A 23,093-nucleotide genomic window follows, 5' to 3' on the forward strand; every position below is an offset into this window, starting at 1 on the left:
TTTTTCCCAGGAACAAAGTGTTCAGAGGCCCCCGAGCCTGCATTCATAGCGGCTGAAGAGCAGGCTGTTTTGAAAGCAAAACGCCAGCACAATGTCATTACTCTAATGATGTATTAATGAAAACACCGTGTCAGCTCAGAAGACCATCAGGGGACCAGGTAATATTTTTTAATTTGTTCATAGACTTAGGCAGGGGGGAAGGGGCAGACTTCTGTTAAAGGGGCCCCTCAGGCCTCCTAAAGGTTTTCAAACTGTGTTTTTAATTGGGAGCTGGATTTGGGGGCAGGGCTGTTAGCTTTTGGTAGCTCAGACTTATAAATTGTAGAAAGCAAGGTAAGCCCAAACCTCTGCTTCCCCCACACTACTTTAATCTCAAGTGAATGATTTGCTACAGGCTAAGTTTTAATTACAGTGCTGTGGAGTTTAAACTTAAGGTTTAATTCTGTCCTTGATGTAACTCAGTTTCTATTTATTGCAGCTTCACATACCGACTGCAACATTTAATTTGTAACATATCTTTACCCTGAGCTAAATTCCCTCTAGCCACAGGCCACCGCAGGGCTGGTGTTTTCTGGGACGTTTACCTGTCCGCGGAGTTGGTCTTAGTCAGGCACAAAAGTACAGCAGCGAGTTGGTCCCAAAGATTTACCCTTTATTATGAGGCAGTGGTAGAGAATCAGCAGAAAATTAAAAGCCCTGCTAGCACCTTTTATCAAACAGTTGGCTGCTTTGGTGAGCAACACAGTTTCTCTCAGTTATCGAAAGGGGCCAGATGAATGATTTGGGTCACACTGGTCACACTCTTGCTATGTGAAGAAGCTCTTGGCTGCATCGACACTACATTGGCCCTGGTAGGAGTCTTGACAAACTTTCTCTGTTTTTAGGAGACAGCATTACGGAAGCCATCTAATAGAGCTGTGCTGTCCAATATGGCAGGCACCAGCTACATGCAGATTTAAATTTAATTTTTAAGTTAATTAAAATTAAATAAAATTGAAAATCCATCTCCTCGGTTGCACTAGTCACATTTCAAGTGCTCTGCACTACCTGTGGCTAGTGATTATACTTTTGGACATTTCCAGCACTGTAGAAAGTTCTTTTGGACAGCAATGTTATTTTTAGGTCACACTAGTACTCCAACGAGTTTTAACCCAGCCTACATTGGGTCGTATTAGACAAATCCATATCCATTTTTATATGAATGTCATGATCCTCATTTTGCACATACAGACACTGAAGCAAAGGGAGGTCAACCTCCAATCAATAAATACATGTTCATAGAGAAGTGGCCTCAATATTTGGATATTGACTATCCATATCCTCACAGTTGCAGAGAGAATCAAAGATCATCATAACTCACTTCCATCCTTAACTATAAAATTAGCTCCTAGTCAAACATGCCTGGCCAATTAGCACTCTTGCTATTATACCTATATTGCTTAATATCTCTCTGTTCATCTAATGATGTAGACGTTGGACAATACAAGGCAGGTATGAGGCAAACAGATTACAAAGTCAACTGAAAATCTTGAGAAAGAGACAGGATTTCAAAAAGTCCATCAAAGTGATGTTGGAGATCTGCTCCAATCACACAGGAAGCCATTGGCACATTAGGATCTGTCAGTGGTAACACACGAAGAAAGAAAAAATCACCACAGATACCATGAAAGATGCTTTCGAGGAGAATGATTTCAAAAGCAAAGGACTAACAGATACTCCTGGGAAAACTGATTAAACTACTGTATTTGACTCCCCTTGTGATCATTCTGAGAAAATCATATGTAAAGTGAAAGATTCTATGTTGTGATTTTTATAATTTTATCAGAAACATTTTATTCCCTATTTCCAAACCCCACTAAATTTGTTTCTTTGCTTGGAGAATTAAATTACAACTGCAATTATAACCTAAATTTGTTAAATAAAAATATTTTTACAGTTTCCACTTTATTTAGAGACAAACCTTCAGTGAAACATTTCATTATTTGCTGTAAATATTTGGTTCTTTTCCTGCCCTCATTTCTTGAAAATGTGCTCCCTATAATGGCCAGCAGTGGGTGGAATCCAGGTGGGACTGGCCATTAGGAGACTCACTTCTTAGGTATCCACCCTTGCTCCCACTCTCTTCCAGAGTGGAAGGAACAGAGGGAAGAGTTCTAGAGTAGGGGAGAAGGCTGTTTCAACTCAGAACTTGGAAACCCAAGGCATAAAAATAGAAAGATGCCAAGTTTGGGAGAACACCAGTTAAAAACTATCATACAAGGAAGTTTTTCATAAAACATGCAATCCTCTCTAATAATAACAATTAATAATAATAATAATCATTAAGAAGAAGAAGGGGCCGGCCTGGTGGCGCAGTGGTTAAGTGCGCACGTTCCACTTCAGCGGCCCAGGGTTCACCGGTTAGGATCCTGGGTGCGGACATGGCACCACTTGCTGTGGTAGGTGTGCCACATATAAAGTAGAGGAAGATGGGCACGGATCTTAGCTCAGGGCCAGTCTTCCTCAGCAAAAAGAGGAAGATTGGCAGCAGATGTTAGCTCAGGGCTAATCTTCCTCAAAAAAAAAAGAAAGAAAAAGAACAGCAGCTACAGGAGGACATCAACTCATGCAATCCTTAGTTGTCACGTGTCAAGTTGGGATTATCTTCTTGGACAGAGAAAACTGAGGCCCAGAGATGTTACCTTCCCCCAGGTCACACAGTGAAGCAAGCAGGACATGAATCCAGTGCTATGTGACTCCAAAGCTTCCTCTGGTCAACCCCCTCTGCCTTCCTAAAGACAATAGAACATAGTTAAGGCCCTGGGGTGTTGCCTGCTCACGGAAGCCTTTCCTTGTTTGAAAAAAAGCAATCCTTCAACATATGTATAGCTAAGGACAGATCTCATCTGCCGCGTGTTACCAACGGCAACACAACAAATGACAGAAAAATCAGCCAGACCAGTCAATGCACCATGTGCCCGAGATGTTATTGCTATGGCTGAAAACAAGCAAACACAACAAAAATGACTACTGTTTTGAGGCAGTTTGGTCAAGTGGTATTGACCCCAATTGTAAGTTCCTTGACTCTCCAAGCACACAATTCTTAAGCTAATATCTGAAACCAAGAGACTTAATGAGAAACAGCTCAGGGGGATTTTCTGTACATCCCCATCATTTGCTGAGGTACAATCTATGGAAGAGAAAAAAAAGCCCATTATAGGCTAGAGTCTAAAAACACATTTGACGACCCACTCAATTTGGTCAGATTATCCTCCACCCCACCAGTTGGTGATGGGAAGAGGACCAGGAGGAGGACTGGCCAAGTCTTTGGAGTACTGTGTGCCTAAGCTTCCACTTCCTCCAGAGGTGCCTCATTTTGCTCAGTGGACATGCTCTCTCGGTGAGGGCTGGGGAAGTGAATTTGTTTCCTCTATACTGAGCACCCACTGGCACTTACTTTCTGGGCCGTGCTTCCATTTAACATTTTTTAAATTCACTTTTTTCCCCCTTAAATTAGGATTCCCTGACTGCACCTTGGTGGCAGAGAAGATGCCACACTGTACTGTTGATGGGTCAATTTGAATTTCAAGGTTCCATTGATTATAAAAAGACTTGGCCATTCTATTAAATGAGAAATGGATACTGCCAACACTGTGATTTACAAATCACTGAGAAAATCACAGGTCAAAAGCAAGGATGCTGTGTCATTGATGTAGACCTGGGTCACTGAATCTGAAAGGTGCCATTTAGTTTTCATTACAGGCAATACCATTAGGTTAGGTAAATTCAGTCACCATGATGACTTCCTAAATAGACCTGCCGACAACAACCACTTGGATTAAATGGTTATTGGGAAGTGCAGTGGAGTGGAGCAAGCCCACTGCAGTTAGATGAGCAGAGTACTGCGTTATGGAATAGTCAGGACAGAATGAGCCAGATGCCAGTCTGACCAATTGTTTTCTCTACGTCTTTTTAACAACAAATAATATTCGATTGCCTTCTCCATACTCTCCCTCCAGTAAAAGGAAACAGAGGAGATATTTTCTCAGCTATTTCTCACTACGATACTTTTGCCCCAAATTAAGCCAAACATCTCAGAAGGTCTCTGCCTATCCCCTTGTCCCCAGGGTGGACGGACAGGCAGAAGGGCTTGGAGAACCCAGGAGCTCTAAGCTTTGTCAAGAGTTGTAAATACCTACTCCACAGCCACCTTTGACAAAACATCTAGGGTTGAGGTTGTTTGAAAAAGGCAGAGATAAAGACAGGGAGTGAGAGGAAGTAAGAAGTTGGTTTTTAAAAAAGGACATCTTTCTTTAACTATTTGATGACTCAAAATTGCTCACAGAAGTTTGATTCTGGGTCACAGAGGCAGATCAGGTAGATACGTGAGGTTAAGGCCTCAAACCAGGCCATGGGAATCGGGCAGTCACGGACAGCAAGGAAAGCTGATGCGAGTGAGAAATGGTGCGCCAAGCTGTGTTAACTGGAAGGTGGTGTTAGCCTTGAGGCTAAGATACTAGCTTGAGAATCAGAGACCCTGACATTGCTATCAGCGTGACCTTAAGCAAAGCCTTTTAACACTCTGAGTCTCAGTTTTCTTATCTGAAAGATGGAGATAGCAACAACTATTAAGTAGGGTTGTTGAGAAGATTAAGTGGGAGGGTGAGTGTAAAGTGCTGAGTACAGCATAAAGTGCATTGTGCACAGAAGGTCCTCGAAGAACCTGCGCTGACATCCACTCAGCAAATAATGTTTACCCGTCGCCTACTATGTGTCATCTGTGGAAGCATCCGAATGCTATAAATTCAGAGTTTCTCAGAAAGGGAATTCATTCCATAGTTCATAGCAAGAGGTTGTGCAGGCAGGTTAGCTGAGCTTTGTTGCTTTTTGTTTTGCCTTTGTTTTGAGGGATGTCTTTTGTTTGTTTTGATTGGTGCACCCTGAGCAAGGAATTGAAACAACTCACTTAGAAGCCAGTATTGTACTGCCTGTTATTTTCATTTTGATGAGAGAGCGAGAGAGGAAGGGGCAAGAGGGGAGCTAGGTCCTTACACCTGAGAATGGGACCTGTGCCTCTGCATCACAGGCATACAAAGAGGCCACTCCTTACTACGGGTAAGGTCTCCAGGTCTCACAGTCTGATCCCTCCTATTTCAACTGTCGAACAGACTGAGCCTTACTTCACACACTTGATGGATCTTTCCATCACAGATCAACCATCATATCAAAATACTGTCTTTTGAAAAAATTTTTACAAAGGAATCACTTTGGAAAGAAGTACCTGGTAGGGGTCCCCTGTGCCCTTGCCCTCAAGAGCTATTCCACTGACCCTCAATCCCCCCCGGGCTGGGCTGGGTGGTTCCGGAGGTGGAGGCACCTGGCAAGTTGGATCTCGCCCTTCACCCAGCCCATCATGCTTCAAGGAGGTCTTTCAGATTCCAGGGGAAATGCCTCCAAGGACTTACAAAGTCTAATCATGATTATTAATTTCAATTCCTTTGGAACAAAAGAGGTTGACAGATGAATTTGAAGATGAAATTTTCCATCCACTCACTGCCCTCACACCTCCTCCAAATGCCCCAGTAGGAGAGAAACTTCTCATCTCCCACTTCCTTTGCAAAATACTGGTGCCCTCACTAGGAGATGGTGGCCATTGGAAAGATGAGTGGAGAAGAGAATGAGAGGAGTGAGAAGACAATGGTTCCCATGGGTCAGTCTGAGACCAGAGGTGGGCCTGGCCTTCCTTCTTCCCTTCCATCTGAGTCAACTGTGTCTCCATAGACCACAGTAACTCTTTGCCACCTCAGCACGTTGCACGCATGTGGTGATCTCTGCCTGTAAAGTAATTCTCATGCTCTGGGCATTGTCTTCAATGTCATCTCCTTTTCTATCTTCAGTTGATTTAAATGTTACCTCCTCAGAGACCCCTCACCTGACCACCTCTCATTAGTTTAATTCGAAGCATTCCGCACAATTGATAATCACATTTGTTTACCTCCCCTGATAACCAGTTAGCTCCTGGAGGGGAAGGGGCCAGTTCTGACTCTGCTTCCCATTGAATCTCCAGTGGTCAGAGGTAACAGGGACATAGAAGTGCTCAGTAAACATGTCTTGAAGGAATGAGTGAGCGTATGAGGTGTTGCCTCTGCACTCTGAAGTTAACACTCTCCCTGGGTGAAATGGAGCTCTGTAAAAGTCTTCAGTCAGGCTCAGAGCCAGGCCCTCCAAGTCACGTGGCTCAGGCGCTGCCTGGGCCAACCAAAGATGTATCTCTGCAAGATGAGAAGACACCTGGCCATACAGACTCCACCCACCAGCAGAGGGCACTCCAGCCAGAGCCCAGGGAGTCCACTGATGGGAGAGACAGAGGAGCTGGAGTGGATCCACGGCAAAGCGTGTCTGATAAGTCTGAGGAAGTTGGGCCAGGTCTTCAGTGCAGAGGAGAAGCCAGAAGCATGTGAACTTAATGAGCCCCCACAGCTGTTTTTAATGGGGACCTGATCACTACAGGGCAGTTGGGGGAGAGGAGGGACATGGTCTCAAAGGCTTAATTAAAAGTTATGAAAGGAGAATGACACATGGAAAGAGTCTGCTGAAAGGTTGGAAAGGGGCCTCAGTGGGAAGGCAGGGCTGGCTTTTCCATTTAAAACTATGTCAATTGGTTGCCTGAAGCCAAAACTTAGAGTCAAAATGGGAAATGGATGGCAGTTTTAAAGTACAAAATCAGGACATTCAAGCATCAGATCAAGTTCAGAAATCAGACCAAATTCAATGCCTAATTTTCAAAGTATCAGAACTTGTAAATGACATTTGATTGGGGGTTTATCCCAATAGCTGCTAATGGAGATCATTAGTAGCAAGGGAGGCATCATAGCTTGTGCTTAGTATGCCCAGAGAAGTTGTCAGTTGGTTAAAGTGCATATGCGATTGCTGTCTGAGGTTTTAGACTCAGGTGAACCACTACTCTAAGAGAAGAAAAAGTCTGCAGATATTTTGGGTTTATAACTAACAGTTACTGAGTTCTTACCATTTGCCAGGAGCTTGTGCCATGCATTTTTCACATATCGTCTCATTCATTCCTCACCTTTATTCTGTCAGGCGGATATTTTATCCCCATTGTATAGTTGAGGAAATTAAGGCAGACAGAGGTTTAGAAACTTGCCCAAGGTCACATAGTTTATTACTATCAGAGTCACAATTTGAAGCTATCCTAACTCTATAGCCTGTACCTTTAATGATCATTCTATACCACCTGTGAAATCAGTCATTGAACAGCAAACATATATTGGATGTTTCTAATTCTAAGTGGGGATCCATTTCCACTTTTTTTTTTTAAAAAGCTAATTTTAATTGTGGATTTGATGACTATTCAAGTTGTCATTTCCATTTGTTTGTATATGTGAGGGTGCACAGAGGCAGAGTGGGTTGTAGGAAGGTTACTGCCTCTGGCTTTATTCATCAAATTGTTTAACCAACTATCATTTACCATTCAACCAACCAACCAGTAACCAACTTATCAACCAACCAGACACCTACCCAATGAGCCAACTAACCAACCAACCAACGAACCAACTATCCAAACCAACACCATCCCACCAGGCAACCACCATACAGTCACCCAACTAACCAATGAACTATATTCAGTTCTCTTACTGTAAATGGGATTAGTAATTACACCTACCATGCAAGTAAAGGATGTAACACAGGGGCTCGTGACACTGATTAATCAATATTATTATTGAGCTGTGTTGTTCTTGAGTCAAACACCCCAAAATGACAATAAATGTCTCAAAGACAGAGGAGAGCTTTGAGGCCACTTGACTATGCTAGGAACAGCATCCCCAAACTTACTGAATTGGCGTTGATCATAAAACATCACAGGGTGCTCTTTCCTAAAGGAAAATTTGTTGTGATCTAATGGTCAGAAAAAGTCGGGCTTCTGCTAAAAAGCTGAATGATCGGCCTTTATTCTTTGGATAGGAATTCATAAAATAGTTATGATTTTTTTTAAACTGGTAGCCAGACCTTTGGGGACCGAGCATTGTATGTTTTAACTTCATCCTGTATTCCCTATTATATTTCTCTATTTGTTTTTCATTTGCCTACTTTTTTGAAATCTACTTCTAATCTATATTTTCTGTGTTGAAATTATGTTTGGTTAGGATTTCTTTAAACCTTGTGGTATACAGAAGGAATATAAATACATGATTATTGGAAGTTCCAGTTTACGTATTGACTAATGTTTAGCTAACACTGAGAGAGATTGGCTACCTAAACCCAGGTGAAAAGGCCACCACACAATTGCTCACTCCAAAACATGGTGTGTGGGATTGAATGCTATGAAACACAAGTCCAGTGGACACACTTATGGCAGTGGTACATTTTTTTCTTCTATTGTTACATGTGGGATTCAAATTCCTCCTCCCAGAGAGAAAGAGAGCGGAAGGAAGGGAGGGAAAAGGAGTTGTAGGAGGGAAACACAATGCTAAAATGAAAAATTCTGAGTTTTCAACTCCTAGTTTTTCCGTTCATTTACTACATGAAATTAAGCAAGTCATTTCATTTCTCTAATCCTCAGTTTTCTTATCTGCAAAACAGGACAATAATTCCTACCTATTTCCTTGGGTTGTTATGAGGATAGAGATAACACCGTGCATAGGGCAGAAGCTTTGAGAATTGTAACGTGAGCTTGAAACGGCAGTAATTTGTATTACTTCTTATAAAATGCCAAAATTCCAATAGTGCTGTCTGTGGGACATTTAAAGCACATTTCTCCAGCTCTTATAAATGGTCTGATTGGGGGAAAAAAGAAACAAAGCAAATGTCCTTGGGTTTCTGGAGACTGGCCCAGAGCAATCTGTCAGACCTGGCTCTGTGGACAGTGGCATTCCCTTGGTGAGAAAGCACTCTCTGTCACCTCCCCTTGGCCAGGCCAGACACAAGGCCAGGAGGCCATCTTACCTCGTCATCGCAGCTGATGGAGCATTTGCCATCCAGAGAGGCGCACTGTGTGGGAGGAGGGGGAAAGCAAGGGGAAACGTGTTACTTGGCCATCCCAGCGTCTACTGTGGCTGCCACTTAGCCACTGGGAGACAAGCTATCAAAGTCCTTGCCTGTTATGCAAATACCAAATTTCATCCAAAGGAATGCTCCACGGTGAGTCTTGCCTGCTCTTTCTCGGATCATATCAACTCCAAATAACAACGTAAAGGACAATTTTGGAGGGAGGCTGGCTCTTTTTCATTTTAATTTATGTTGTTGTTCAATACTGATACCTTTTTAAGATATTAAATCTTTAAGTAACAAGAAATATAATTATGTAATTATTTAATTTTAAATTAATCTCCAGTAAATTAAAAAAAAATTCCCACTCCTGTCTGTGTCCTTAGTTTATGGTTTCCCAAAGTATCTTCATTTAAGAAATGATATAACATTGTAACATTGAGAACTGGGCAGATGGAGGCAACTTATCAGTTGCCATTTCTGCCGAATTACTGAATAAATACCACTGAGACGACTTAGTACAGAGAGTATAGTGCAAGAAAAGAATGCTCCCAGTTTCTCCAAGGCAGAGAAGCCCTCTGGCCAAAGAAGGCAGATGCATGCTTAGTCAAATTTAATTATGCAAAGGCCTTCAAAAGTGCAATAAAGAGATTCACAGATAAACAACAGGGCACCACAAGATTAGAAAAAAGTCACTATGAAAATTCACAAAAGTCCCCAAGATTTAAAAGAAAAACTTCTCCTTTGGAAAGTCACTACCTTGATTTCACAATTAAAACATTTTGTAGGAGAAAACTCCCTGCTGTCCCAGCATGTGGTGTCTAACATGCTGACAGCCCTTCATTTTGCAGTGAAATGAAAGGTAATCTGAGCAGCCAGCAGTTCATTTTACAAACATTCATCGGAAATCTGGCACTTTTAGACTCCGGGTACCCAAATGTGAACACCTGTATAATAACAGTGTTGCTAATGCTTCAATATGCTGATTATAACTTACCTGTCTGCTGGCAGTCCAGAACTTCCTTTGGAAAAATTCAAGTTTCATCTGAATGCCTACAGCTGGGACAAATTATAAACAAAACAAGGCATTAGGGATCCCTTTACACAATTATTTAAGATTATCACTGAAAATTACCCATTATGGCAAGAAGCTGAGGTAAGCATATCAGATAAGAACACTTAAAAACGAAATCTACTGTGAAGCATCCAACTAAGACATTTCATCTTTCAGGTTAGGAATTCTCAACATTACCTGGACTCGGAGAACTCTTGATAAAGAACAAGCTGAGCACAGTGCTGAAGGCTGTTTGGAGACAGGCCACTCGAGTATTTCTAAAATTCATATACTTGTGGTCACCTCAAGTCACCCTCCCCAACACAAGATGAAAACAGGAATGAAAAAAAGATATTCAAAAGATCACTGTTTCTTCAGAGTTCCTGTTACACTTATTACTGTATGAACTTACATGTCTAAAATGTGTACTAGGCATGTGTTCTTGAGATATAACATTTGAAAAGCACTTGTTATGAGGAAGGTATTCGGAAGCGAGTCACTTTGCTATGATGTGACCTAGCGTAAGTGGCCCCCAGTATCCACATCTCAATGACCTCTCCCCCACAACTGGTGGAATTATACAATTCTTTGCTTATCTGTGAAAAACTCCCTAAAGCAAGAGGCAATCTTATTTCCAGTGAGAGAAACATACAGACATGAAAGAGGTTAAGAAAGGATGAAACTTTGGGAAGTAGAATTTGGTGGAACCTCAGATCTAAGACATGAATGAGCTCACAATATTTCTCTCGATGAAGCCAAGACAATGTGACTCTTGAAACCACTTCAGAAAAGTGCTCAAGTCAGGGCAAAAAGCTTGTCAGATGATGAGAAAACTGGAGAGGAGCTGGAAAGAAAGAATGAGACTTTGTACGGGAAATGCTGGACTCCCCACCCAGGGCAGTTTTGTAAACTTCAGTCCGTTGCACACAACCTCCCCAATTTTTGCCTTATCTGCATACAAAGAGTATTGTTATTTATTTTTCCACACTTTTTTCCTTTACTTAAATACCTAAAGTAAGTTCAACCTAAGTAATAATACCCATCAAAAGAAATACACAATTACAAAAAAAAAGTTCACTCATATTCTCTTAAAATCTTGCATGCCACATGTTAGACCCCCTACTTGGGTAATCATTGCTGTGCTGGCTCCAGGAGCCTGGAGATTCATGAAGGTCTTGAGCTATTACCCTTATAACTTTCAAATGCATTTCCACTTCCTAAAGAAATTGTTAAAGCAAGCCCTGAGAGTCAAGGTTGACTGGAGGTACGTACATTTGGAGAGACTCATCCTCTATCTTTGGACTTAGAAGGTCAGATTCTAGCATAAGATTAGAGCCAAACATAGCTTAGCAATATGCAATATGCAGAATGGGAAGTCTCTGAAATGCACCATTCCAGCAGCCTGTGTCCATCCTGCTTAGCCCTCAGTGTCCTCCACCCCCTGGACCATAAACTCCCCAAAGGCAGGGACCTGTTCTCGCTCCCCACTGGATCCCTGCAAAGCACACATTTGGTGCTGAACACACAGACAATCCATTGGTAAATCCTTGCTTTTTAAAAAACCTTTTAGATGATTATAGTCAGTAGTTATAGAAAAAGATGGAGGAGTAACAGCAACATGAATTATAATCACACCCAAATAAAGGGTTTTTCAGTGGCAGTTCTCAACAGAGAACCACCCAAGAACTTCAAGAGAAAGTACTGATGCCTGGGTGCTGTCCCCTTCTGCACCAAGACCATTTAAATTAGAATTTCTGAAAGTGGTGTCTAGGTATGGGTATGTTTAAAAAGCGCCCCGGGTGAATGTGCAGCAAGGGTTGAGCACGGCTGCTCTATGGTCCCTAGCAAATTGGCCAGCAAGGATCTATCACTTTGTCAGTCTAAAACAGGAGCTGCCCTTCCTAGCTCTGGAGAAAATTTCAGAGAATACCTGAAGGAAGCTGATTTTGGAGCCCGAGAGCTGTTTACTACAGTTTCAAATAAATCTTCTCTTCCACAACGCCTGATGGGCCATATCCCTGCTGGGGATGAGCCAACCGAGGATGCTGTGAGCCAGGTGTGAGCTGGGTTTTGCTCGGATCCACGAGCAGCAGAGGTGAGAGCCTGCCTTATGCTTAAGAAGGGGCTGGGAATGAGTATCTTTGGTTTTACCAGAGACAGGGAGGCGTGGCAGAAAACTGACTTCAGAGCAGAGGGCCTCAAAATTGTTGTGACATCCAATCACTGGTATCTAAGAGAAGGTAGAAAATGAGTTTCTCCCTCTTCCTCTGTGTGTCCCCCTCTGCGGCTATCCTCTCGCAGCTCTTCCCAGGCTGGTAGTCAGAGGGTAATTCAGAGGCCACCTCTTAGGGCCAAGGTCAACAGCCACGGCAGGTTTCAAGACCCTGTAGGATAAAAGCAGGGGAGTCCCTGAAAGAGTTACACCACAGGGACCTTTCCACGGTGTTTCTAGCTCCAGCAGCCCAGAGTTGCCCCGACCCCACCCATCATCTACTGGGTTCCCCCATCAGTGACCTGTGCCCTTTCTAAGCACCCCTCCCATTTTCTGATGGAGCCCCTGTTTTCACCTCCCTAATGACGCTAGCTGCTCCCTCCTGGGTGTTTATCCATCTCACATACTTGCAGCCTGCTATCATCTGCCCCTTTTGGTCTGTACCCCAGCTCCTCAGAGTGCTTTAATCTTTCCTCATGAGTCAGTCCCTCCATCCCATTAATCATGCAGGCTGCTTCTCTCTGATCTCCCTCCAGCAGGCTGCATCCTCTCCCTGGTCCTGATGCCCTAAACTAGACGCCACTTCCCTCGCTCCTCACTCACTCCCTGTCTGGGCCATGAGGTCCATGTCAAAGGGCTTCCCAGACAGTCCTGACTGCAATGGGTGTGCTTGGTTTTGCCCTGGCTGTGTTTTTGTTGACTGATCCTCATGCCCCCTCCAGCTATTCTGGCCCCTGGCTTCCCACAGCACATCTGGGTTTGTAGTATTTTCACCTACAAGTTAATATACTTCTCTCTGATGAGGAGAGTCACAAGCCCATTGGTGGGTCAACTTCATGACCATTGGTTCAGTGGTCTTCTCCGTGCTGAGCTCCAAGCTAAGTACAAAGGGGAATGAGACCAGATGCCCTGTCAGCATCTAGGTGGGGAGTGACCACATGGTAAGTGTGATGTCAGAAGCATAAACAAAGAACCACGGAGCACAGAGGATGGGGTGGGCTTGGCCTAGGGGAGTTGGTGAGAGCTTTGTGTAAGGTAAGACATGGAGATCTAACTCACAGGAAAAGTAAGAATGGAAGAAGATGGTAATCCAAGTGCAGAAACAGCACAGGTAAAAGTATGGAGCCTTTTAAAAGACCATGGTGTCTTCTGAGGCTTGAAAGAACCGGAGCTGGACTTGGTTGTGCAGGCTGAGGTCAAATGGCAAAAGGTCTTGAATCTCAGGCCAACGATTCTGAAGAATATCCTGTAGGCTAGGGGTTGGCTCAAGGGCCAAATCCAGCCTCTTTTTGTAAATAAAGTTTTATTGGGACAGAGCCACACTCATTTGCCTGCACACTGTCCATGGCACAGCGGCAGTGTTGAGGAATTGCAACAGAGACTGAATGGCTCACAAAGCCTATGGTACTTACTGTTTGGCCCTTTACAGAACAAGTTTGCTGAGATTTGCTGTAGGGTCTGAGGGGCCATTTAAGATGTTTTAAGTAGAGAAGGGGCAGGACCTCAGATCTATATTTTAGAAAGTCCACCATGCAAGCCTTGAGGAGGAAGTACTAGGGAAATGGCCCAGCCAGTGGGAGACAAGGAGAGTGAGATGGGTTAGGCAGCCACAGCCACTTGGTGCGTTAGGCTAATTATCTCTTAAGCATGAACGTGATTTAAAGTGGGGGGGGGGGGGTCCCATACCAAAAAACCAGAATAAAAATTCTCCCTCACAAACAAACAAAAGTGCTTAAGAGCATTCTATGGCCAACTCTATTCAGAAAAACAAACATGAGCTTCTACAAACAGAAATCTAGCTCCCTTTCACTATTTTCCTTTGTTTTGTTCCACATGTATTTTTTTCTTTCTTCAACTTTTATCAGAAAAAAGTCATTATTACTTCAGCAAGTCCCACTCTCTCCCCTGACCCCTCTTATATCCCAAATGGAACCTGAGATATTTGTCATGCCCGTCCATTTGGTTCTTTCAACAACATTTCAAGCCATAACAGTATATTCTGATTCAAGTCAATCTTGCTCATTTAATAAGAAAAACAAGGACATAAGATACTTTAGCGAAACCTAAGTCCCAAAGAGAATGCAGAAAATAAAAACACCATTCCTGGGGTTTGAAATTCTTTAGACGGTCCAGAAAATCATCAACATATTTCTCTGGGAGTTCATGTGCTCCTTCCTTCCATTTGAAGGCGAGCATTCCCCGGCTCCCTGGTAGGAACTTCCACCACAAGGATAGAGACAGAGTCCCCTTTCCATGACAGCGTCTGGTGGCACCTTACTCACCTCCCAAGAACAGAATAGATGCAGAAAAAAGTATCCCTTGTGATCTTTTCCAACGAGCCAATATTGTGTGAGCCTCCTAGGACAGCGACACTAAGATACTGGGATGGTCTTTGGAAACCAGCAAAACACCAAAATCATTGTCATGAGGATTGCCATCCCCAAGAGGCCCAGAGTTCTTCACACAAAATACTCAGGCAGCTGAAGCACTGACATCTCTTTTGATTTGAACTACGCAGGTTACTGTTTCTGTAACTCATCTCAATACTCTAAGCGGGCCTGAGTACAGACTTAGCTCAGCAATACAGACCACTGACCTTCCACGAAGTATCTTCCTTCCAGACTTCCTCTTTCCCTAACTTTCTAACTTCCTTCTAGCCTACTTTTTCCCTCCATCTTTTCCTCCCATGTTCATCAGAAACGCAGTATGTGCTGGATGGTCGTTGTATTGAAGGATGCAACATGAGGGATGCAACAGCCAGAGGTGGAGCGTGGGGAGGGCAGGCAAACCACTGAAGAGAGGATCACACTTCAGGATGCTCAGAGCTGATGAAGATGAGCAAAGAGCATTGTCCAAGCACCAAAACATACAGCCATTTCATTTGCAGAATGTCAGTGATTAGTGCACTTGAACTGGAACAGACAGCTGACCTCAAATGTTCCGGTCCAAATTGGTGGCCACTAGCTACATGTGGCTAGTGTGGCCACTTAAATTAAAATTTAAAAAATTAATAATTTACTTCCTTTGTTGCACTAGTCACATTTTCAGTGCTCAATGGGGCTGGTGACTACTGTATTGGACCATGCAGATCTAGAACATTTCCATCATTGCAGGTGGCTCTGTTGGACAGTGATCAGTGGTAACAGGATCACAGGACACTAGCACTCCTTAAGAATCAAACGTAAAGTTCTCCAAAGACCTGTCCATGCTACCCACTCCCATGAGGTGGAAGAAATGAAGATGACTTAGGTATGGAGGATTTAGATCAGATAGAACTGCTGGTGTGAGAAGACCTGGATTTGCAAGGGGAAGTCGGTAATTAGTTTGAGAGAAACCCAAAGAAATCGATGCAATATGCTCAATGTGGCTACCACCCCCAAGATTTATTTATTTTGCTTATAAAATTTGAGAATACAAATTACATTTCCAGTGCTATTATATTCAAATACATTCAAGATGAAATCATGCATGCATCTCATATCAGGTTAATAGACATGCATTCAAATGTAATCTGAGACTCACCAAAGAACAATGTTACAAGTAAAATTAGAAATAAAATAACTTTTTCATATTGTATTCATTTAGAAATAATTTTCTATGGGGTTGGCCTCAACTTGCAACATACCCCTAGGAGCACAAATCCGGTTTGTAAAATAGTGCTCACCATGTCTGGCACACAAGTTCACACAAACGCCCCTACTTCCATACAGTATATTCATATACAAACGGAGAGCGCATCCAGGAGAGAGAAAAACCATCCTGCCGCCATCAACGAATTATAACCAGGAAAATTTCTACCAAGTGAACACTGTTTCTAAGACTGCTGCGTGCCCTTGGGTCCCTCACTTCACCTCTCTGTCTCTACAAAGAGAGCCACACTGGCTCAAGCTTCTGAACAGAACTTTTGTGGGTTGGGAGTAAATGATACAAAATCAAACGTATATTAGAACACCCTAAAGGCTTGAGAGTATTGTCAATATTCATGTTATGATTTGTACCAAGAGTTTTTTAGCCTTTATTCTTGGATTTCACCGCAAAGTACACCATTCATGCCAATATATTGAGATTGAACAGAAAATTCATCCATGATAAATCCATACTGTCCACTGCTAGCAATGCTTTTAGGGTGTAATAAAGGTGGGTAAACACCCTATAAAATTATGACACCGAAGAAGAGAAAAAAGACTACGTGAGCCCTGGCAAAATGAAGCAGAAAATGGAAGGCGATGATTCTCTTTCAGCTAAGCAAGCTTTTGGAATGAATTTTTTTCCCTTCAGGATTAATGAAAGGTGTGCTCCACCCTGAAACTCTTGGATTCAGTGTACAGAATCCAAGAAGGTTATTGTCCCCGATACTGGCACCATCAGCTCCACGTGCTCATCAACCAGGCTACCTGGCCACAGGGCTTCTCAACAGACTGGGTACTGCTCGCAGCACGTGGACAGTTACTTCTCTCCAATGACAGGCGGACAAACAGATCCCAGAGCTGCCCTGACTTGGCCCACAAACAGGAGCATTTTCTTCTAATAGAGTCCAATCCATTAGAGAAGATAAAACCTGAATAAGTTAATAAATAAAATACCTGCTAGGGATTTCCCATGTATTTCAGAACATAGGAGTGGAACAAGTTTTCTTAAAACCCAAATTCTACAAATATATGCTGGCCATACATTATCTCATCCAGAAAATCAGCTCCTTACTGGTCATATTTCTCAAACAAGATAGTGGCTATTTTTACAAGCTGGGTTATTATCTCCCACCCTGTCCTCAGCCCCCTCTTTGACAGAATCCCTGAATTTTCATTCCTTTCTGCACAATGGCAATGAGTGCTAGCAGTCAGAGTAACAAGGCCTGGCACATTTGAATTCCGACTTGCCTTAATTAAGGGTCAACTGTAATAGCTGTTAGCCTAGCCACATTTGTTTAAATGTTTTCTTCTGTTTGTTTTCAAAATAGTTACTTGCAAGTAGAACTAACAGTGAATCTGAATGTCACTTTTTTGGAATATTTCACGATTAACGGGGGGTTTGGAATAAGGCCACTGTTCTGGAGCGTCAAGGAAAAGAACTCCAACCTTCCTCATATCAAATATGAGCCCATTCCAGGGGTCTGCTAATGTCCAGGATAAATGACTTACCACATGAATAACAACTTAAAACCATAATGTGAATTATGACATAACTCATCTGTTAAATATTTCATGTGAAGATTTTAATGAATCGCATGATGGAATGTTGGACAAAAAAGACAACTGAAATCCTGGGACTAATTTGGGCGAAACTGAGAACAGAGCATCCTCGCAAAGATGACGGGGGAGAAAAGGCAGCTGCACTCACGTCCCCCTGGGTGTCAGACTGGCAAATCCAAAGGCTTTCTTAAAAGATTATAGTGGAGGGAAAAGGATTGGCAACAACTTTTTGAAAAATATTTAGATCAAAGCAATATTCATTTATTATATCTTGGTAAAGCCTGAACATTAACCTCCAAGGTATGGCATTATTTCAGAAATCAGGGGAAAAAAACATTCTCCCAGCAGCAGACACACCTCATTTTTTAGCCTATGCCGAGTGAAGAAATACAGTGATAAAAGGGGAGGAGGTATTTTAAATATAACCCCCTAACTGATTGCATATTTCACTTCTGAAGTATTCCCTGTGGTAAGCAGGGGGGAGTAATCTTTCTTAAACATGCTTTTGAGTAACAAAGAGCTACATGATATATGTCCATGGTGAGAGAGAGGGAGGGTAGACAGGACTCATTATCACTCGATTGACAATGCAATAGCAGAAGATTTTCTTTGAAGACTCATAGCTGCGGAGGCCTATTTTAACATGGAACCATCCTCACCCACTGTCTGTGACTGGCTTCTGGGAATGTGTGTAGGAAGGCCTGAGCCATTTGCCTACACATTTCTTTCATAATCATTTTGTTTTTGTCCTGTCAGAGCTTCTTGGGAGCAGTCACCTTAGGTAAAGTATAATAAATGACAATTACAAATGTTTCCTCCATTTGGGTTCTAATTACTTGACAGAATCAACGTTGAAAAGAATTAGCAGGGCTGTGGAATGGAATAATAATTTTCTTTTCACCCATGAGGTAATCTGGAAGCATTTTTCCAGACTTCATCTGAAGAAACCTATATTCCCTCAGCTTTCTGAGGCCATTGGAGCTGGCATCGAATCGTTTTTGTCAGATCATTTTATGCTCACAAAACTCTTCAAATAATATTATTTCAATAAAGTTTTCAAGCCAATACATTTTTAGAGTCAATTCCCATTCTTTCAACCTTTCAGAATAAAACATGTAAGCCCCAGGCTTCATTGTATTTTAATCAGGGTTACACAAATCAATGTCCATTAAGAAAATTATGAGCTTCCAAATTATAGCTCCCCAGTTAATAATTTCTTATTAGGTCACCACCTAATAACAGTTACCAAAGAGATTATAACAAAATCAGGGGTCAGATTTCCAAACATTTCAAAACCCATAATAGAATGGTCACATATATTTGCCAAACACCTCTGAGCTGGATGTTTGTGACTGTAGTTAATGCACAGCAGCACTCAAATATCCACATGGGTGGCTCACAGAGCTGGAGGGATGTGTCCAGCTCCTCTGACTCTCCAGCTCATGTTCCAGGGCACAGAGAAGGAAGGGGACTTGTCCAAACACACCCAGCTCATCCGAGGGAGCCTGAGTCCATTCCTGAGCTCCCAAACTCAGGTCCCCACAGGGCTGAGTGGGAACTGTGGGGAATGAGGGATCATCCTGTGCTGGTACAAAGGGAGCAGCTCAGCTCAGCTTAGCTGATGCCTTGTGGGAACATGCTCTGGATGCTGCAAGTTATTCTGATGCTGTAGGAGAAGCTGACAATCTAGATTTAATATATAGACAATTCACTGAAAAATTCACCGCACTCCAATAGGGTTGCCAGACAAAATATTTCTGATTTGCTAAATCTGGCAAGCCCATACTGAGAGTCACACGACACACCCCAGGTAATGACCTGGGGTGACCTCTGTTGCATGCTTAGCCCTGAGAGCGCTGAGATAGCCGAATGTCAGCACAGGGAACCAAAGCCGCCTCCATCAACGTGACTTTCATGACTTTCCTATTTGTTCCAGAAAATTCTTGCTCAGAAAGATAAGTCTATAATCAAGTAAAAATACTTCATGATTTACTTAAGAAACTTATCAAAATCAATTTATCTGAACAACAGACTTATTAGGACAACTAGGGAAACTGCTCACTTATCAAGTAACTATTGATTTATCAAGATTGAGAGGTCCACCATTCTTAAAGTAGTCCAATGCCAATCAGAGCCCCACACTGAGAGACCCACCCAGACCCCAGAACCCGGTCCACACCTGCCCCACCTCCCCTTTCTGGGACACTGCTAAGACCCTGTCAGGGAGATGTTCTCCCTCAAGGAGTAGGGAATAAACCTGACTCTGCTTGGTCTATGGGACATTCTGATGGTCTTCTTGTTAATAGTCAGTCTTTCCTATTTTTCTTCAAAGCATTTATCAATATTTGGCATTAAATTGCATTACATATTATTGTGTTTCATTCCCACCTGACTAGAGGTAGGCTCCTTGAGGGCAGAGGCTGTTCCTTTACACCTGCGTTCTCTGTACTGAGAAAAGTGCCCCGCCCAGGCAGGCTCTGCGCATACACATTGAATGAATGACTGGATGGTTGGATGCCGTGCCGATGGTGACATCAGCTCTTCGCAGACAGTATTCTTTTTTCGGAGATCTACCTTTGCCATCCAAGTGTCTTAGACTCTGTCCTGAGGGAAAAGGGGAGCCAAGGAAAGGTTCCCATCCAGGGAACCTGGATGTGAGGTATGAACAGGTATGTGAGGTGTGAACAGGTATGTGCTTTGGAAACACCTGCTGGTGAAGGTGATGGGCTGCATGGTGTGTGTGAGGGGCACAGGTGAGTAGTCAGGAGCGTTTGTCCAACCAGGTGAGAGAGGACGGGCTTCCACCAGGCAAGGGTAGCAGAGTTGGGAGCGAGAGGTGTGGTCTTGTTTCTAACCCATCCTGACTGGGGGAAGCCTGGAGTTCTGAGATTTGCCAGGTACTGCCCACCCTTCAACCTCCAGGCTCCATCATTTTGGCCTGGTAAATTTCAAAATGTTTTGATTTTGCTTGTAAATGAATTATTTCATGAGACGTGTTTCCCTGCTCACTAGAAATGTCTCCAAATTACATAAGACATAATCCACAGTGAAAATTACTTTATAAATTTAGTCATATACCACATAATAATAGTAGTAGTAAAAGCAATAACAACAGTAATTAATACCATTTATTAACCCCCATACTACGTGCCAGGCAGCTGCTAGAAGCTTTAGATACTTTCTAGCCAAACCTCACAACACTGTGCAAGGTAGGCAGTCCTCCCAACCACACTTTATCTGTGAAAAGACCGAGGATTAGAGAGGTCAGTTATAGGCCTAAAATCTCCCTCCTGGGAAGTGATCTTTACCCTTGTTTTCATCTTAGAGAGTGAAGTCAAAGAGGTTTACACAATTATGAGTTCTAGCTCGCGCTCTGTGATTTTTCTGTCAGATGAAATGCAGACTGGAAGCTTCAGGATAATCACACATTATTCTCTATTTAAACAATCCAGAATAGTTGCACCAAGTATCAGAGAATTCAAATTGGTTCTGTCTTTTCCAGATATTGATGACTGATTTGTTCATGTGGTTGGGCCATGAGCTTAAGATGACTCTGGGAACACATTGCCTTCTCTGGAGGTAGAGTTAGGGAAGTACTCAATAAAGAGTCAGGACCTGTAGGATGAGTAGGAATTCAAGAGCACGTAGTGAGCAGGTGAAGAGGGAGGGTGGAGAGAACACTTTAGGTCACATGCACAATCCCAAGCTGGCAATGAGCCTGGAGAGTCTGAGAACTACAGGACCACCTGCACGGCCGATGCAAGTGAAGAAGCGAAACTTCCCTAGTCTTTACAAGACAATGACCAGGACCTAACAAGGACGTTCAAATAAAAATGGGTGATCATTCCCAATTTCCATCCAGTGTCTCCCTTTCATTTGACATGGAAAGAACAAGAACAGAAACAGCCAAGGGAAGACTGTGTGCTCATCAGCAAGGCAGCCTGGAGAGGCAAGTTCAGCATCCACTGGGCCTGGTTCCCTCTGGCCACCTAGATACCCACTCTAAAGTCAAACACCTGGGTGGCAGATGTATCTGGCCATAGCAGACCTGGCCCAAGGCAGATCCTCCCAGAGTAGCTGCACACAAGGCGATTATGAGCAGAGAGGGAGAAGGGAACGGGGAGGAATTAATGAGAGGGGCAGACAGCATTTTGGAGTAATCAAGCATTGTTTTCCTCCAACCTCTTGGAATCTCAGGAGCTTAGAATATTTGGGAATCAGCCTTGGAGTGAAGGATACCAGTTTTGTCCCACAATTTAATCAGGCAGATGTTGAGGATGGAAAAGCCATCTTCTGTCATTAAGTGATTGCTCCCAAACACGTGCTTGGCAACACCTGAGCCTGTCATCTGGGTTCCTGAACAGGCTTTCGGAAGAGGCTGCGCTAGTCAGGTCCCTGTGCATGGCCAGGGTGGGCTGAGGGGGTGGGGCAGGCACTTCCTTTTCTGATTTGGCAGGGAACTTCTCAGCAGGGCCCACCCCCAAGACCACTCTCTGTAAACAGAGGCCTCAGTGGTGAGCCAGGCTGCCTGGCCTCAATGTCCCTCAACTCAGACCTTTATCCATTCCACAAAGGTTGCTTGTCACCCAGTAGGCTTTTGATAAAAATGGAACGAATGAATGAAAAAGCAAATGCACTGTATTCCAGGCACTAGGCAGTTAATCAGTTGCTTCTCATGCTTTCTTTGAGGGCTAACAGTTTGAAACACAGTTGTTACCAACATTCTTCCCAGAGTTTCCTGGCACCCCCTGGCTCTTCTCCATTCCCTCAGCGAAGCATTCCACACTTAGGGCCTCAGGGAAGGGAGGGTATAGAGGAACTCAGAGAACAAAGGAGTAAACTCTGGAGTTTTGAGTCTCAAAAGCTGAGGCCCCAAGGAATCTCAAGTCTGGAGGGATGATTTGGGAACTGCCTGGGCCAGTTCCTCCCTGTCTCCAGATGGCACAGGAAAGATGATCCGACTGGAAAGAGAAGAGAATCCTCCGGAAGCTGAGGAGGGAAAGACCTGCGCCACGACGTTCCTGCAGGTGTCCACCTTCCCCACTCCTCCCCTGGGTCGAAATCCAAGGTTGTTGGGGGTGGGAAGCAGCTCCCAGAGGAGAGGGGACTACTCCCCAACACACTCCTCTCTGGAGCAGGCCTGGGAAGTGGCTGGACACTGGAGCTTGGCCTCTTCCAGCCCTGCTACTGCCGGGAACGAGATAGCCTGGCAGAGGCCACAGATAGACAACCCAGCCGAAGGCTCCCTGCAGGCTGGTCAGAGTGAGGCCCAGGGATCTGCCGACTGACTCTCAGGTGACCTTCAGCTGGAATGAGGAGGCCGTGGCACTGACCTGTACAGGGACTGATGACAGAGGACTAGAGGGGACTGGGTGGCTGGGGAAATGCCTGCATAATTAGATGATTAAATGCCTCTCCTCACCCCTCAGCCTCAGGTAGGCCCTAGGGGAAAGCGAAGAGACATTGGATTCACTGAAAGTCCTCTCCCACCAGGATAATTGAGGCTTCTGTCAGAAATTAAGTTTAGTTCAAATAAAGCTGCATTGATTGCTCACTTGAAATGTGTGGACTGAAATTCATAGCCCTTTCTTCTTCGTGACCCAAGAACGTAAACAATGGAGCACTTAACAAAAGTGGACCACCTCAGGAGTCCAAT

The 23,093-nt window shown here is 43.5% G+C and overlaps 1 protein-coding gene across 4 annotated transcripts in view; it reads right to left on the reverse strand.

Annotated features, from left to right (window-relative positions):
• The window catches only part of CACNA2D3 (calcium voltage-gated channel auxiliary subunit alpha2delta 3), an 832,052-nt gene that overhangs the window by 68,870 nt on the left and 740,089 nt on the right, over positions 1-23,093 (reverse strand). For all 4 annotated transcript variants that reach the window (XR_011526928.1, XM_070574989.1, XM_070574988.1 and 1 more), the window contains 2 exons: positions 9,980-10,041; positions 8,941-8,985 (listed from right to left, as the gene is read on the reverse strand). Coding sequence is in view for 3 of the 4 variants with exons in the window: in XM_070574989.1 (XP_070431090.1) it covers positions 8,941-8,985; positions 9,980-10,041 (107 nt within the window). In the remaining variant the exon portion in view is untranslated. The remainder of the gene's footprint in view (positions 1-8,940; positions 8,986-9,979; positions 10,042-23,093) is intronic.

The sequence above is a fragment of the Equus przewalskii genome, chromosome 15 (genome assembly GCF_037783145.1).
Source record: "Equus przewalskii isolate Varuska chromosome 15, EquPr2, whole genome shotgun sequence".
Classification (NCBI taxonomy): Eukaryota; Metazoa; Chordata; class Mammalia; order Perissodactyla; family Equidae; genus Equus; species Equus przewalskii.